General features: G+C 38.0%; 1 protein-coding gene across 2 annotated transcripts in view; it reads right to left on the reverse strand.

Moving 5' to 3' along the window:
- Positions 1-16331, reverse strand: part of KIAA0586 (KIAA0586 ortholog) — a 75851-nt gene that overhangs the window by 20294 nt on the left and 39226 nt on the right. Inside the window, exons 27-30 of one of the 2 annotated variants that reach the window (XM_076345673.1) lie at positions 14429-14563; positions 12604-12784; positions 9326-9462; positions 4872-4959 (exon numbers count right to left, since the gene is read on the reverse strand). In XM_076345673.1, the coding sequence (XP_076201788.1) occupies positions 4872-4959; positions 9326-9462; positions 12604-12784; positions 14429-14563 (541 nt within the window). Of the gene's footprint in view, positions 1-4871; positions 4960-9325; positions 9466-12603; positions 12785-14428; positions 14564-16331 lie in introns of both variants that reach the window. The other variant, XM_076345672.1, reaches the window with a different exon arrangement.

Raw genomic sequence — 16331 nt, forward strand, 5'->3', positions numbered from 1 at the left:
GTGGTGCGGAACTGGACTCCAGAGGAGAATGACTTCTACCCGAGCATGCCAGTCAGTAGGAAATCCTCAGACTGCAAGGCAATATGAGCTGGCTTAGTACAGTTTTCTTTAAGTATAAACTGGGGTTTTTTTGTTTTTCCATTTCTCCATCTGATTACTTGGATTTCAATTCATTTAGATGCCTCAAAAAATCAAATGACATTCTAGGAGTCTAAAAAACGTACCAGGGAGATTCGTGCTTCACCTGCTAGAAGTTCCTGTTGTTCATGCCTTTTGCACAAATAAGTGAGGGGAAGAAATGAGAGGTCTAGGAGACCGGAGGATCATTTCCCAGGAAGAGATCTTTTGGGAATGGGTGCAAGGATGTGCACAGTCACATGAAAACTACAGCAGTTCCTGGCGCTTGGTTTCCCAGGACCCTAACTTGAAGCAGCAGAACACACCCACAGCAGGAGGACATCATGGTCTACAATAAAATTTCTACACAAGACTTTGCTTTAAGCTATGAAAGATCAAACTTCTGTTTTAAAATTTTGTCTGAAAAACAACTGAAGTAACTCAGTGGGAAAAGAAGCAACCATAGATATAAATGGCACTTCTTAACAGATAAATAATATTTACAAAAGCCAAGAAATTCAAAACTCCTGTTCCAAATGTACTGTAACACAGCTAAATATTGACTTACAGTAATTCAAACTAGAAACTCTCAGGTGTGGCTACTGAGGACTTTATGCAGGGATAACACGCAAAATGCATTATTACTCAGATGCATGTTTTCTAATGCATGGGCTATCATGTGCTGCTATGGTCACGTGCAGAAAAAGCAAATGAGAACTCTGAGAACTGGTGTTCTAAACCACTTGGAACAGCTAAAAGCTAATGACTACTTATAGAAAAGACAGAGTTTCTGTGGGAAACTCAGCTTTGCCTTTCCTGACTTGCCCGAATGTAAAATATATTAACTGAATTATGTCAATGAGCCATCTGATAGCACGGGGAAGTAACTGTATAGGAAAACCAGAGTCAAAATAGACCAGAAATAAGAGTTCTGAAGAAGCACTGAAAAACTTATATAAACCTCTAACAGGACATTTGCTTGAAAAATGCCATAATTACAGCTAACTGATTTCAGGACTTCAATTTCCAAGATCTTCTCTCAGAAATTAGTCAAATTCAAGGAGCAATGTAGGCTACGCAAACTATTCCCACCTCTCAGGTTGTGGTGGTACTGACTACAGCGTGAAAGAACAGCTCCATTTTGCTTCACTAGCTGCTATTTTCAGGGTGGTATGGATGGTCTTTAACAAAAGCCTCTAGTGAAATTCAGTCCAAAAAAAGAAACAGCAGGATATTAAGGAGAAAGTAAACTTTCAGTAGAATAGTTTTTAAGCGTTTAACCAAAACAGTTCCAGTTCCAAGAAAAAAATAAAGACCTTTAGCCTTATCCTAATCTTCTTCCTTCCTTGAAGCATCTGTTAGAGATTTGCCTCATGCCACAATAAGTTTTAAGAAAAAAATAACCCAAAATCTAACTCAAAGCAACGTCTGGCTGAAGAAGAGAGGCAAAAGAAGTATTTAGTTATATCCGTATTTTCAACATTACAGTTTTCAATACAGCATAATGTCAATGTTAGCACAGAACTAGCCCATTTTCAACACCGAACAGGGACTCTGGAAGCTTTATTTTTTTATAGAGATTGTTTTAAGGGCTTCTTGCCCTCTTATTCATTTATTGCACAGATCATCTCCTCCCACAAGCAATTGTGCAATCTCTCTGTGGCAACAAAGCCAATTGCTTAGTGTCCCGATATTACTTTCCCATGTACTTAGGACTGCCTGAATATAATTCACTAGCCGGAGATAAAAAGGAATTACTATCATTAAGTTATGCTCTCTAGGTCACATTTTGAGAGTCTGTGCTGTAGAAGAATAATTAAGTGAAGATACATCTATCTCTTGGTTCTGAGCTGCTCATATTAAAGTTTAAAAACGCTCTGCAGTCAAGCATTGCCACCTGTTCTTTCATTTTAATTTAAAAATTCTGAATCATGTTAATGTAAGCCTGAAAACGCTTGTATTCTGGAAATATGTGCATTCACCAACCACAACAATTATTATCCTATTAAATTTATGAAGATATATGAAAGAATGGTACAAAGATTAAAGGGTATTATAAAGCCAAAAATATATGTGCATGTATATTATATACTACAAATATATGTTTTCAAACCACTGTCTCCACTATGTCTAGAGAAGGCACACATTTCAATCAATAATACATTCAGGCTTTATTTTCAGTTGTAACTTTCAGGAGACGTTACCCTTTCAGGCATGATATTGTAACAGTCCTACTGAACTTCAACTTTCATTAGAAGACATCAATCAACTTACTTTCAGTAAAAACACATGTTCGCTGTAGACCACAAAAATTTTTTAAACAACAAAAGAAAGCTCTATCGTATATATATTTATGACCATAGACAAAAGATGAATCAAATCTTGTCATGTATTTATCAATTAAATAAAAAAGGCTTTTTTTACATCCAACTCTAATTTCCCTTTTCTCCCAACATCCTGAATTCACACTTCATTTCAGGGCTCCGGATTTTCTAAGCTGTAATAGTGACACAACCACTTACCCTTTAAACTCTGAAAAAAATACCTAAATGGTCCTGCCTCTGAAATGTTTCTCCATTTTCAGGCAAATACTCATTGTCCCTTGCTATCTCAGTAAAGGCAACCGTTTGACATGAAGTTTTTATAAACAGGGTGCTTTCAACTTACAGTAACAGATGTGCTTAATTTTAAAATGTTGTATTTACTTAAACCCATGTATACTTATCATGTTGCAAGTTTTCATTTTTCTTTCAAACGATTCTTATTAATTTTTACCCTCAACTTTTTGACTGATTAAGTTGCTGTGGCGAAGCTTATAAAGACAAGACCTTCTGGTTAAAACTGACAGACAGTTGTTTCCATTTGCAAATCCTCTAGATTTTTATTGGCTCATTAAATATGTATACTTTGAATGAGATTTAAATTATCCCAGTATAGAAATCTTTTTTTTGGTTCCTCTCAAAAAAAATTGACTACTGCCATCTCGTGGTCAAACATTTTCATTTGACGCACAGACATAGACTGTGCCCAAATACCTTGTATTACAGTACAGGTAAATTATTTTTTTTTTAAAGACAAATATTCCAGAAAACAAGACATTTGATAAAAAATATTTTCCTCCATTTCCAGCCCTCTCTAACACCCTACTCAATGATACAGGCTGGAAGTGGTGTCTTGTTAACACTTTGAGACAAAGTTGAGGTGTAAAATCATGAAGTACAGTGTTAGGAAGACTATCCCCCCTGTCCTCCTCCTCTCTGATGCTTAATAGCAAGTGTTAGGAAGAAGAAGAAAAGGAAGATTCCTATAATCGCTATTAAGGAAAACTGCTTTTAAAGTTGGGAACGGGTCAATCCTGCAAGGCAGACCTGCCATATAATTTCCTTTTTGGCGATTTAGGCGTCATACTCAACTTCCTGGAAATCCACTTTCCTTAGGCAATTTGGATTTTCTGAACACCAGAGGAAAAATACAGTTCTTCCTATCAGAAAAAGTAATTGCAATATTTTCCACCAATGTCAAATAAAAGTTAACCCCCATTTTTTAATAAATTAGGTCTTTATTTATCCACTTTAAAAACACATGTTGATAAATGTCCCTACAACAAAACATATACATGCACTACAGTGTGCCACTTCAGTTCTGTAAGCTTTTCCACGAATTGTCCATAGAAGCTAATTTTTACATTATTCATAACTTTCTTCATATGTAAACCATGGTTTTGAAATTAGGTTCCAAGTCCGGTGACCAATAACATTGGCCTAGGGCTTTTCTTACCACTTATAAATATTGGAAGCAAAATAATTCCATCACAATTATAATTCGATTAGATGTTTTAAAAAAGTTAAATGGAAGAAGTTCAAATAATTATTTTAAAAAGAGCTTGAAGGAAGAATTTGTCTATACTAGGGTGGAGCAATTATAATGGCATATAGTGTAGACATGCAGGTTTTTAGACTCCTGTTCTTAGCATGCAAGATTAAAACTGCTACATATCTCACTCTACCACCTCCACAAACGTATTATCTGCTAAAACAATTAAATATGGCAATAATACGCACAGTCTATATTATTCCAACACTGACTTGAACTACAAGAAACAAAAAATATTCTCTCTCTCTCATGCAACATCCTTAATGCTTTTAACAAACACTGGTAAGTAACCTCAAAAAATAGCATGGTTATGCACAGATAATACATAGTGTCCTTCACAAAAGAAAATCACTATCTGCTACACACTAGCTTGAAGCCCATCTCAAACCAGGCCATTTTAACATTGAAAATCTCTATTTTTTTTTCACATCTACATGATCTTAACTTTGTATTATCTTTCAGTTCTCCCCTAGTACCCCTGCATTTTCTCATGCGTATGAACCACTGCCATCTATCACAACGTTATGAATATTTTGTTTGCTGAACAGCATTCTATAAAGCAATTAAGATTCAGTTGACTACATAATATGCACATTGTAATGCTCTTGGCAAATAAAAATTTAGATAAATACTTATTTGCAAAGATTCTGATGACTTACATACAGATAAATTTCCAATCCTTTCAGTGCACCCCATCAATACCATAACTATGTACACAGATATATACACACGATATATAAATGTTTGGGAATTTTGGGAATTTGATAGTAATGAAAACCAATTTAAAAAATCAGAACTTTATTACACATCAGTATACAACAACATTTAAAAGTGATATGCTTAACCAAAAGAACTATGTTTGCTTATTGACATTGATTTACCTTCTTGTTGCATCTCTTCAGACTTCCTTCTCACATGAATAACTCGGGGTCTCACAGTCTCAACCTGTGCAGCTCCTTGGCTTTCCTCCTATATATCATATATTAAAATTGTATTATAAATCTGACTTTTGATGTAAAAGCACAGTAAAATTATGCGGAGTGTCAAGAAGCATCCAAAGAGGTTTTTAAAGATTCATTAAAGGATATGCACTTGTTCTCCTTCCTTTCGGCTTCAAAAGAATTCAGATCTGAGTGAGCCTATTGCAATGCTATTTCCTCTAGATGAACGCCCTGGGAGCAGTAGGTATGGCAAAGAGCCATTTAGACCTGAAGACACAGGAGAGCCTCAATTTCTACCCAAAGCATGCGGTGGAAAGAACATAAGATTTCTCTGCCTTTCTTCAATACCCAGGACTTCTCCCTAGGTATTATCCTCCTGAGAAAAAAGAGAAAGTTGAAAGGGAAAAGAAAAATAAAAATTTCAGCACGCAGGTTGGAAAACCCATGCCAAGTATAAAATTTACTTCCTTGACCATGTTTTTAAAACCATTTTCCACTCTTCCTGAAATGCTCTTCAGGACCTAGATCTGCAACAATGCCTATAGGAAAACAGTTTCTTAGAAGCAACAAATGCTCTGCGTGTTAAAAAGGAAGACATCATATTTGTCAAGTACGCTTGTTATCTTATGTGTTAACTGGAACAGGAATTGTAGCCCAAGGACATTCCACTACGTGTAGACAGGAAACATGAGAAGTCCAAAACAGAGAGTCACAGAGTCCTAGAAGAATTAAGCATTCTCTAAGACAGACAAATTTGATTTCATCAGTTATTCTGTTAATTCCACAGATGAATATAAGTTTTTTAATGAAGATTCTTAAAGAAGGAGGAACACAAGAAAGATCATAAATGTTTGCATATCACACAGCATTTGTAGTCTACGGACAGAATTGCTGTATGACTTCTGGGAAAATTATGTGCCCTGAGAAGCAATGGCACGGGTATTCTCTTGAAGACCTGATGACAAAGTACCAGTGGTATTTTGCTCCCCAAAAGCTAAAAAGGAAGTAAAGGAAAGTATGCTTCAGTTCTGTAAGAGAAACCCTCCACTATTGTGGAGGCCACAAGTGAAACAAACAGCCAAAAAAATAGATGAAAAGAAGAAAATTTTTATGCCTGGCAAACGATAAGCACGGTGCCAACTACGCCATCAGGGCTTCCCATTTCTTTCAGCTAACAACTGTCTCCAATGATAACAGGAATGTCAACAGTAATGATATTGCTTCTCATGTACTTAATGATCATTTAAGCCAGTGTTGCAAAAATCAGGAGGAACAAAAAGACAAGCCGTTCAGTCATTGTCTTTTCCTCAATGGCTGCATGGACTTGTTTACACTCCCCAGTAAACAAAGCGTAGAGAGGGCTACACTAGTAGATAGCATGTCATCTCTAACAAGCACCAACACAACCTCACCAGCACAGCGACGAGCATAAGCTGACAAAAGTGAATATACATGCACCTGAGATCAAGCTAGCTTCTCCACAAGGCACTATGTGCATGGATAGACCAGTTAGGATTGGCACTAACTTGGGCACCTCTACACACCACGATGTTGACTGACTCTCTTCATCATTTAAAGCTGACAAGATAAGAAAGAGTTGAGATGATTTTCTGAAAGCAGGAAGGTCTCATGAAAATGTGATCAAAGGCCACCACTGTTATAGAACATTAATGGTTGGACTTGATGATCTTAAAAGCCTTTTCCAACCTAAACAATTCTATGATTAAACGTAAGCAGCATAACAGTATACTCATAAGTCCATATGAATTGTTTTTTGTTTTGCATTTTTAATAAGACAAACCAAAAACCAGTTTAAACTGAACTGAGGTGCAAACAGAAGTTGAGAGATAACACATAGATTCATAACCTACAATTATGCATTCCTGAAGATTAAAAAAAACGTCTTTTGAAATACTAAAAATGAAGGCTAATGAGAATACCAAAGTCACAATCCCACTTAAAAAATGTTGATTGTATAAAAACATTCATACTTATATAAGAACATTATGAAAATATTTTGCAACTAACTGATTTTCTAAGATTTTAACAATGCATTTGGGACTTCAAATGATTTAGATTTACCATCTTTGAAATGTTTAGCCACACAAATATGACCTCAGTGTTAATGTCCCGCCCATGATCAAAATGATTTACCTAGAATAGGAAGAGCCCAGCTTCCTTCTAGTCATTCTCTTGCTTCTTAGGGCTAAGAGCACAGGGGCAAAGTGGCCGCAAATAACAGTCAATTCCTGTATCGTTGCACAAGAATGGACAGAAGGGGTCAAACCAGAGATGCATTTCGTCTGGCATTCTGTCTAACAGTGGCTAAAAGCATATATAAATCTCAAAAAATCCAATGCCAGAAATGGAGGAGCAGCCAAGGAATTTGGATAGATAAGAAAATTCCTGTACGACTTAAGCTATTTGTTTTGGAGTGACCACACAGACTTCACTCTTCATGACTAAAAGGCATTTGCCCTGCCCTACGTGAAAAAACAATGCTCCTTCTGTTGGTCAAAACCTGATCTACACACCTGTGCCAGGGAGCAAACAAGTGGTACATATATGGCAGCTCCACATCACTGTCCACAACCTTCCTGAAACGAGGATCCTGTTCAGACAGATTATAGAAACCACCCAAGCTCTGCCATAACAAACCCTAACATCCCGGAGGATCATTCCCAGTTAAATCAGAACAAAGCTCTACCAAACCCAAGGCCCAGCTGGACACCGTCTGACATAAAGTGTATTTTCTCAGGTCTCTCAGCAAACACCATGAAAAGCCTAGTTTTGCTCCTAAATAGGTTCGTCTTCTTGCTTTGTACGTAGCTGATACAGTTTCATTTCAATGAAGGCAAACACTGCCTAGAGATGAAAAACAAGATGTGAAACAACTGATGTCAGTCAGTGACTAACTTGGGAGAAAATCTTTTAAGAAGTTTAAAGTGATTATCGCCTTCAACAGTGCATAGAATGAATCATTTTGGAAGCCTGAGTATCTCTTGCTCTCTTAGCTGATATTATGTTACCAGAAAATCTGTTTCCTACAGGCAGGTGACTAAGCCGATCCAGCCGTCGATCTGAATACAGATGCCATCCCTAACTGAAACTAGGGGAACGGTTCATCATTGTTACACAGTAGATAGATGCTGTCAAAACAAGCTTTCAAATCAAGTCTGGTACAGGGTTTGTTGTTTTCTTTTTTTGTTTTTGTTTTGTTTTTTTCAGAGAAGGATGTACAGATCTAGTAGAGGATCTTCTGGAGTGTGGCTTTGCCACGTCTTGGACAGACATTTACAGTGGTTATCGCTTATAGGCACCATCATGTCATAGAAAAGCAAAAAATTTAGCTGTGAGAAACAGTGATTTAGAGTCTTATGTCAGGAGCACCCACATCCAGGAAGAGATAATTTTGTTTGGGGGAAAAAAACAAAATTAACAAAACCACACACACAAAGTTCAGGGGTTTGGTTGGTTTGGAGGGAGGGTGAGTTTTACATGCCAGCAGGCAAAAACCCCACACTAAGGGTTCTGATGCAAGAAAAAGTTTCTAAAGATAACATATTTTGTTTGCCTGTACCCCTGTACCCAGGCAAACAAAAATCAATCCTAACCCCATCAAGCTAATTCTCCAGAGCATGAGATGCAGGTATCACTGGGTTATCACAGCTAATGGTGATAAAAGAAGGAACCATGTTTTACCCTCTCTGTCCCTTTTACTTTTGGCTAGTGAAACGATAACAAGGCTATGAGCTTCACCCCAACAGACACAGCAGTTTAACAGAATCCAGTCTTGCCTGTGAACAATCATTCCAAGAAATAGTATGTTCTGGTGATCTGAAAGTGAAAGAGGTGTAACATTTAAAATCCTCTTTGAAGATGCAACACATCACTGCAGATGACATATTTAAGAACTGCTCAGACACCAATGGCACGATACACATCAAGGCTCAAAAACATAAAACAAAAGACAGGTCAATATAAGGTACTTCAGGTCATTTTTAATATAGAACATCAGGAAATAGGTTATTTTTAATATAGAACATCTTCTGCATTTGAAGCACTGTGCCCCTAAAATATTGGAATGCCCCATCTGAACTGAGTATGTATAGTAGTAGATCCTGCGAGACCAGTGGAGTTGTGAGGAAGTGCAAAAAAGGTAAAAGAGAAAGTCTGAGCCTAACAGAAAGCATATTGTAAGGATTCCGTCACAGTAAACGCAATCATTTTTATTACACACCTGTACTTTTGATTTCAGTTTCTCAGCTGAATGGGTCACTTCAAATGCATCAGTTCTGTGATGTCAGTCACCACAGCAAAACGGGAAAATTTATTTTCCTGTGTTTCAGTTTGCACTTTCTGACTAGTCATAGAAAAGATCCTTTTGAGTTTACCTGGGACAGATCCTCTGAGAGAGATGTCACTCCGCAGCTTGGTTGGGCTGCTTGCAGAACAGGATTTGAAACTGGTTGTGATTCCAGTTCGGCCAGAAGCATTGGACCATGACTTGTATCTGCATCTCCAAGAATTTCTGCTGAGAGAGAAAGATAAAGAGAAAAAAATTCCTTGATGAGCTGGAGCAATAATCTCCGCATCAACTCATGTGGCAGGATGTGGAGCCTTTCAAGATTCAACAATAGGACATGCAATGTTAAAGAGAATTATTTCCTCCTTACATGGCTCATTCTATATCCCTTAAATTGTTCTTGTGGGGAAAAAAGAAATAAGAAACACACGTCTGTGGAAATTGAAAAAAATAAATCAGTTTTATCATCTGTAGATTTCTAACACGGCAAGCATTGATGATAGCTTCAAAGCTGTGTAGTTCATCATACCATTATATGCTTAATGAGCTTTATCACACGTATTGGAAAGAGATTGGAAAGGTTTCTTCACAAAAATATTCCACTGTTGTGTGAATGAAAAGAAACCTGTATATAGTCTTTTTTAAAGGGATAATTTGCTATATAATCCAGCATTTATCATGCTTTTGCAGCCTGCAAGCATGTAAAGCATCTTTATGAAAGATGTACTGACAGCTCATGAACTAACTTTAGCCTTCTGCTATCATACAGAGCCAAAGAATGAATTTTAAGCCTAATTAACTATAATTATTGCTTAATTAACTGTAATTATTGTTCTCTTTAAGACTACATGTGCCACATTTCATTTGCATGTTGGTTTTTATATCTGTGACTTTAAGCACTGAAAACAAGGATTTATAAATGAAAGACTGATCATCAAGATGCTGTTACATACCTACATAAGCAATACCTTCTCCGTCCTACAAACAGAGATCATGTTTCCATAATGCAGATAAAAACTTGTCACAAAACTGAAGATACCCATAGACACATGATCCCCAGAATTCTTACAGATATGTCTGAGTGACTCATTCTGACAGAGAAATTGAGTATCTGCTGCAAAGTTATAAGTACAGAGATATACACCTTGAAATATAAGAACTTTTACACCCATTAGTGTAACAATTATTTAATTTTATCCCTAAAAATAATTCTGTAATAAAATGATGGACCTGCATCGTAATTGTTGTGGCTATCAGGAAATAGCACTTCGTCCTGACTTGCAACAGACTGAAGGACATGCAATCTCACATACCAGTGGAGGGATACAACAGATTTAGAAGAAAAGTGGAAACAATCACAGATCATTCCTTCCCCCCTTCCACCTCCCCCCAAGAACAGATTGTTTCCTCTTCAGTGTTGACTTGGCTATCAAAAGGACTTGGAAACAAGATTTTGTGTTCCTCCCTGATATCAAAACACTCTTGTCTTGAAAGTAGATCCTAGCTGTTATACAATGTTGTTTCCTTAGCAATGTCAGTGAATACTGTGCTGTGTGTTCAGAGGTGGGGAGGGAGGGAAGCTAATTTAAAAATCATCAGAATGCAGCAAAACTCAGTCTGGGATTAGTACAGATTATGTAAAAGCACAGGGCATTCCCCTATGGTAGTGTGTTCAGGTCCCTTGCCTCCTTTAAAAAAATACTACAACAGAAACAATACTACAAGATTTAGAGAGATGAACATAAAAAGTTACTAGAGAAACACACTGCTTCTAGATTACCATCACACACAGGAGCTGCTTTTGAAAAGTGTTAGACATTTACAGGACAGACAAAGGGCATCCTAAATGAAATTAAATAGATTTAAAAAATAGAGAGAGAAGAGATACAAACATGTTATGCCCGATACAGCTATGGACAGTCTGGGTAAGAAAGAAATATCCCTTAGTAGACAGGTCCTCCCATTAATTTGCATCTTCTAACTCTCTATATGGTCCTGAGCACTATCAGGGACTTAGAGCAGATTGATCTAGATCACTAATTTCTTCCACATCACAGTGTTCTTAATGCTGACTGTACTCTAACAACACAGTGTTAAACAAGTGACTTTGAGAAAGGGATAGTAGCATTACCTAATCCTTTGCCAGGAAGCCTAACGCAACAAATCTCCAAACAACATTCAACAAACTACTCTCAAGTAAAAGTTTGATAATATGTAATGTACCAGAATGTATTTTCAAGGCTGACAGTGGTGTAGCTGGGCCAAAACGTTAGGTAACAGCTACCTTAAAAAGCCTACTCTCTGTATAACCAGTTCAAATGTGAATCAGTTCAAAACTAAACAAATACTCCTATTTCTCTGAGATAATTTTTGCCACACGTTGAACACATCCAATTTCAATCCACTTCCTACTGGTCAAGGGCTGATAATGTGAGATATGCTTCTCTTGTCAAATTCATAAATGTGAAAATTAAAAGGACAGAAAAACAGCTGTTTGATCACTTTAGTTTACACAACTTCTGATGATTCAGTGCAACCACATTGGTGTTGTAACAGCTTAATAATTATTTCAGTTTAGCTTAATCATATTTAAAACCACACTCAACAAAACTAAGAGTTTCTACGAGCTTGCAGCAGTTTAATTAAGCAAGTATAGAAGTACATTTTCAGATAACAATAGAGAAACTGGGATAAAAAGATAAGGGAGAGGAAGGATGGGCCAGTGGTTACAGCACTAGTTTCAACTGAAAAGAAATAAGTTAAATACCCTGCTTTACCACAGCAGCATATTCCTACACTACTTTGTACAAGCCACTATGTGTGTGCCTCAGCTACCCATTTGGGAAAAAAAGAATTTCCATATTGTTACAGGAATATATGAAGCTAAAATATATTACCCATTATGAGACACTGCAGTATCACCTTGATGGAGTGATAAAAACAATGAGGAGGAGTGTTGTGTAAGGGGACAGAGAGAAGTAGCTTGAACCGCTGTTGTTAATACCTGTCCTATGGAAACCGACTTCAAGAATGGTCAAACTAAGTGTTTTTGAGAACTGAATTTGACTAAAAGAATAAAATACATACTTTACAATCAGCTTTTCTATAGGCAAGTGGCACAATTGGTACTTGGCACGATTTTTGTTCAAACTGTAGAATATTACAGACAAAGAAGAGTGAAGACACAGCTTGAATTAAATCCAGTTCTCAGAATAGGAATACTAATCATTTCATTGCAGCAATTGCCCGTAAATATTTAATACTGGATTTCAAATGTAATCTCTGAAATTATTTTAGATATTGTTATAGAAGAAACTCAGAATCCACATAAACATCACAGAGAAGAAGTTAACACTCTAATTGTACCTCCAATTTGGGCAAGCTGCCCTGGCGATGGAGAACGGAAACCCTGGCGTGGTCTGTTCTCAGAAGTCCGAGCAGTTGGATGGTCCATAGAAACTGAATGTCCCATTAGGATTCTCTCTGCTGCTCTGGTCAGCCTCGGTCTTTGACCTTCACTGAGCTCCCCAACACTATCATCAGAATCCTACATAGAACAGCAACATCAGAACAGCAGGTATAAAAAACCCCAATGTATTTCTTCCAAAACCAGGCATTGTTATCTAATTACATTAACCCTTACAGCATACATAAACTTAAGTCTATACTATTAGCATTGAATAAAGAAAATTGAAACTGAAGAGATATCATCTAACTGGGTTTGAAAGCAAGATCTACATTTATCAGTGCTGGACAGAAAAGAATCACTTACAGCCAAAGAATATCACTTATTTTGTTAGTGGTATCCCAACATGATCAGATCCTAAGTTATATTTTTAGCATGAAGTCTTTAATGTTACACATATGGCCACTGTTGACTGCCTGACCCTGCAACACTGGAAGCATCTAAAAAGCTATTGACTCTCTGTTGTATAGCATGTCAGATAAAAAGCTCAATTTTTAAGTAGATTTGGATGGCACTTAAAATAGGGATGGTTCTCTGGATTCTGACTTTCACAGTTGCAGAGAAAAAACAGCTTGCTTCTATATGCAGGAAAACAGGTCGAATACACATACACACATGTGCACATGTATCATTCCAAGGCAATACTAATAACATCTAGGAGAATATTCTTTCTCTTATAAATGAGAAGGTATGCTTGCACACACCTTGCCAGAATCTGGTGGAGGGGGAGTTTATTAGTGTCTTTTATGGACAGACTGAGCGGTCCGTGACTATGGGAAAGGGAAAAAGCAAATGAGAGATGCATTTGTAACTGGCAGTGCTGATGAGAAAATGTCACTACAGTCAGACTCAGCGCTGACACTGTAGAAAGCTTTTCACTAAGTCCATCTACCAGAGCTCATTAAGTAAAATAAAGACAGACAAAGGAACAGTTAAGGAGGTGAGTAAAATTAGTAATTATTTAGACTAAACTGACCAAGCCAGAAGGAAGAAACTGCATATGCATCAATAAAATCACAAAAAGCAAGATCTGCCATAAAGGTGTCCATGAACCCTATTGCAGTATTCACAGCTCACGTCCTTTAAACGCTCCTCCAGCTATGTCAGTTAGAATAGACGCCCAGTCCAAACTACTATTTTCCGCATAGAAAATACTTAGATGTGTGACAAAAAATTACTTTTGTCCTTTGTGATGCAGATAGTTGTATTTTTCTGTTAGTCTGTTTTTTCTGCCAACTGAATATGAATATTTTGAGCTTTTGTTCCAAGATCAGTATCAACAGCAAGTGCAAAAGTGCATGTAAACATTTGCTGAGTTATTCTTCATACCTCCCTAAAACACTCCTATGGCTGTTAAGTGCAATGAACTTGTATTGCTAAACATACCACCTATATTGCTGAAGTGACAGAAAACCTCCCTGGTGTTCAAAATGACAGGACAAATCTGATACACTGGAACAGTCACATACACACCTTGAAAACTAGGTACGTCTGATACTACGTACAGCTAACTTGTTTATAACAACGCTTAACCTTCAGTGTTTTTAAAAAGTTTTACACCAGAACATAGCCAACAGAAGTGGGATCACTTCCAGCACGGAATGAAGTGTATGAACCTGTTCTATAGCCAACAGGAAGGATAAGCTTGAAATACTTCATCTACTTTTGAGTAAGAAAGTATCACTTTAAAACTACTGTATTGGAAGGAAAAGGACTGTAAGTTACCTCCAAATGGTACATTCCTTCTTGTGCAGCAAGAGGTGCTTGATTTAATTTGGCTAAGAGAGTCAGGACAGGATCCCTGTGATAGCCTTTATCTGGTCTTCTCACCACTTGCCCTTCACTGGGAGGATCATAATCCTAAAACAGAGAAACAAAATCCACATAATACATGATCCAAAACTGTTTTTTTTGTAGGAACTTGAATCATTCTTACTTTAGTTCACAATTAAGCTTTTTTCTTTTATAGTAAGTTGTTACAGTTTCCACACTGAGAACTTGTGTCATGAAAATCCAGGCATTTAAAAATAAGCAAACTGACGACATACTGCTTTTCTCCTTTTACCCACAGACACGCAGTGTTTATTTGATACGTAAGACTGCAATACTTAGAGAAGAACAAGGTCCTTTAGGCCTCCAAAGTTCAGGGAAACAGTTAAATCATCACACATACTGGTTGCTAGCAACGATCTGACTGCAAAGCTGCTCTCACCAGCACGGACTTCGCTTCCTCAACCAGAGAGCCTAGTTTGAGGATGGAGGACTATTGGAAGGAGTTACGATCCAGCTGACAAAGAGAGGGAAGAACATCTTAGCAAGCAAGCTTTGTAACCTGATGAAGAGAACTTCAATTTAGGTTGACCTGATAACAGAGTCTTAAGCCCAGAGTCTAAGAGAGGAAGTGTGGCAGACAGAGGAGGCATCTAAAGGGAAGCCCACAAAAGGAACTTTCACAATCTTGATCAAGAGGGAGGGCATTCTCCTCAGGTGCCTATACACTCACATGGCAAAGTCTGGACAACAGACAGAAAGATCTGCAAGTTCAGGGCACAGTCTCACGACTATGACATGAATGAAATCATGGATATTAGATGGGAAAATACGCACTGGTGAAGTATGGCCATGTATGGGTAGAAATGTTTACGAAGGACAGGCAGGGAGAAGAAAAGTGGACTCCTACTCTAGGACATTTAAACTTTGCATTATTGAGGTTGGAAGGGACCTCTGGAGATTGTCTAGCCCAACCCAACTGCTCAAGGCAGCACCTCTTCCAGTGTTTGGCCACCCCCACAGTAAAAACATTTCCTGTTTAAAAGGAATTTCCTAAACTTCAATTTGTGTCCACTGCCTCCTGTCTTTCACTGGGTACCACTCAGAATAGTCTGGCTCTGTCTTCCATACTTCTTTCCACCAGGTATTTATACACATTGGTAAGATCCCCCCACAGCTTTCTCTTCTCCAGGCTAAATGATCCAAGCTCTCTCAGTATGACAGATGCATCAATCCCTTAATCATTTTTGTAGTCCTTTGCTGGACTCACTCCACTAAAACCTTCGTTCTTGTACTGGATAGCCCATAACTGGACACAATACTCCAAATGCTATCTCACCAGTACTGATTAAAGGGGAAGGACCACCTCCCTTGACCTGCTGGCAGTGCTCTTCCCAATGCAGCAAAGGATGACGGTGGCCTTCTTTGCCACAAGGGCATATTGCTGGTCCATGTTCAACTTGTCCACCAGGATCCCCAGGTTCTTTTCTGCAATGCTGCTTTCCAGCTGGTCAGCCCCCAGCATGTACTAGTGCATGGAGTTGTTCCTCCTTGGGTGCAGGACATAGCATTTACCCTTGTTGAACTTAATAAGATTCCTGTCAGCCCATTTCTCCAGCCCAGTGAGGTCCCTCTGAATGGTGGCACAACCCTCTGGTGTATGAATCAGTTCTGTATCATCTGCAAACTTGCTGATGATGCAGTCTGTCCCATCATCTAGGTCATTACTGAATATGTTAAACAGCACTGGCGCTAGTATTGACCCCTGGCATACACCACTAGTGACTGGTCTCCAGTTGGACTTTGTGCCACCGACCACAACCCTGTCAGCCCAGTAGCTCAGCCACTTTTCAATCCC

Source organism: Aptenodytes patagonicus, chromosome 7 (assembly GCF_965638725.1).
Source record: "Aptenodytes patagonicus chromosome 7, bAptPat1.pri.cur, whole genome shotgun sequence".
NCBI lineage: Eukaryota > Metazoa > Chordata > Aves > Sphenisciformes > Spheniscidae > Aptenodytes > Aptenodytes patagonicus.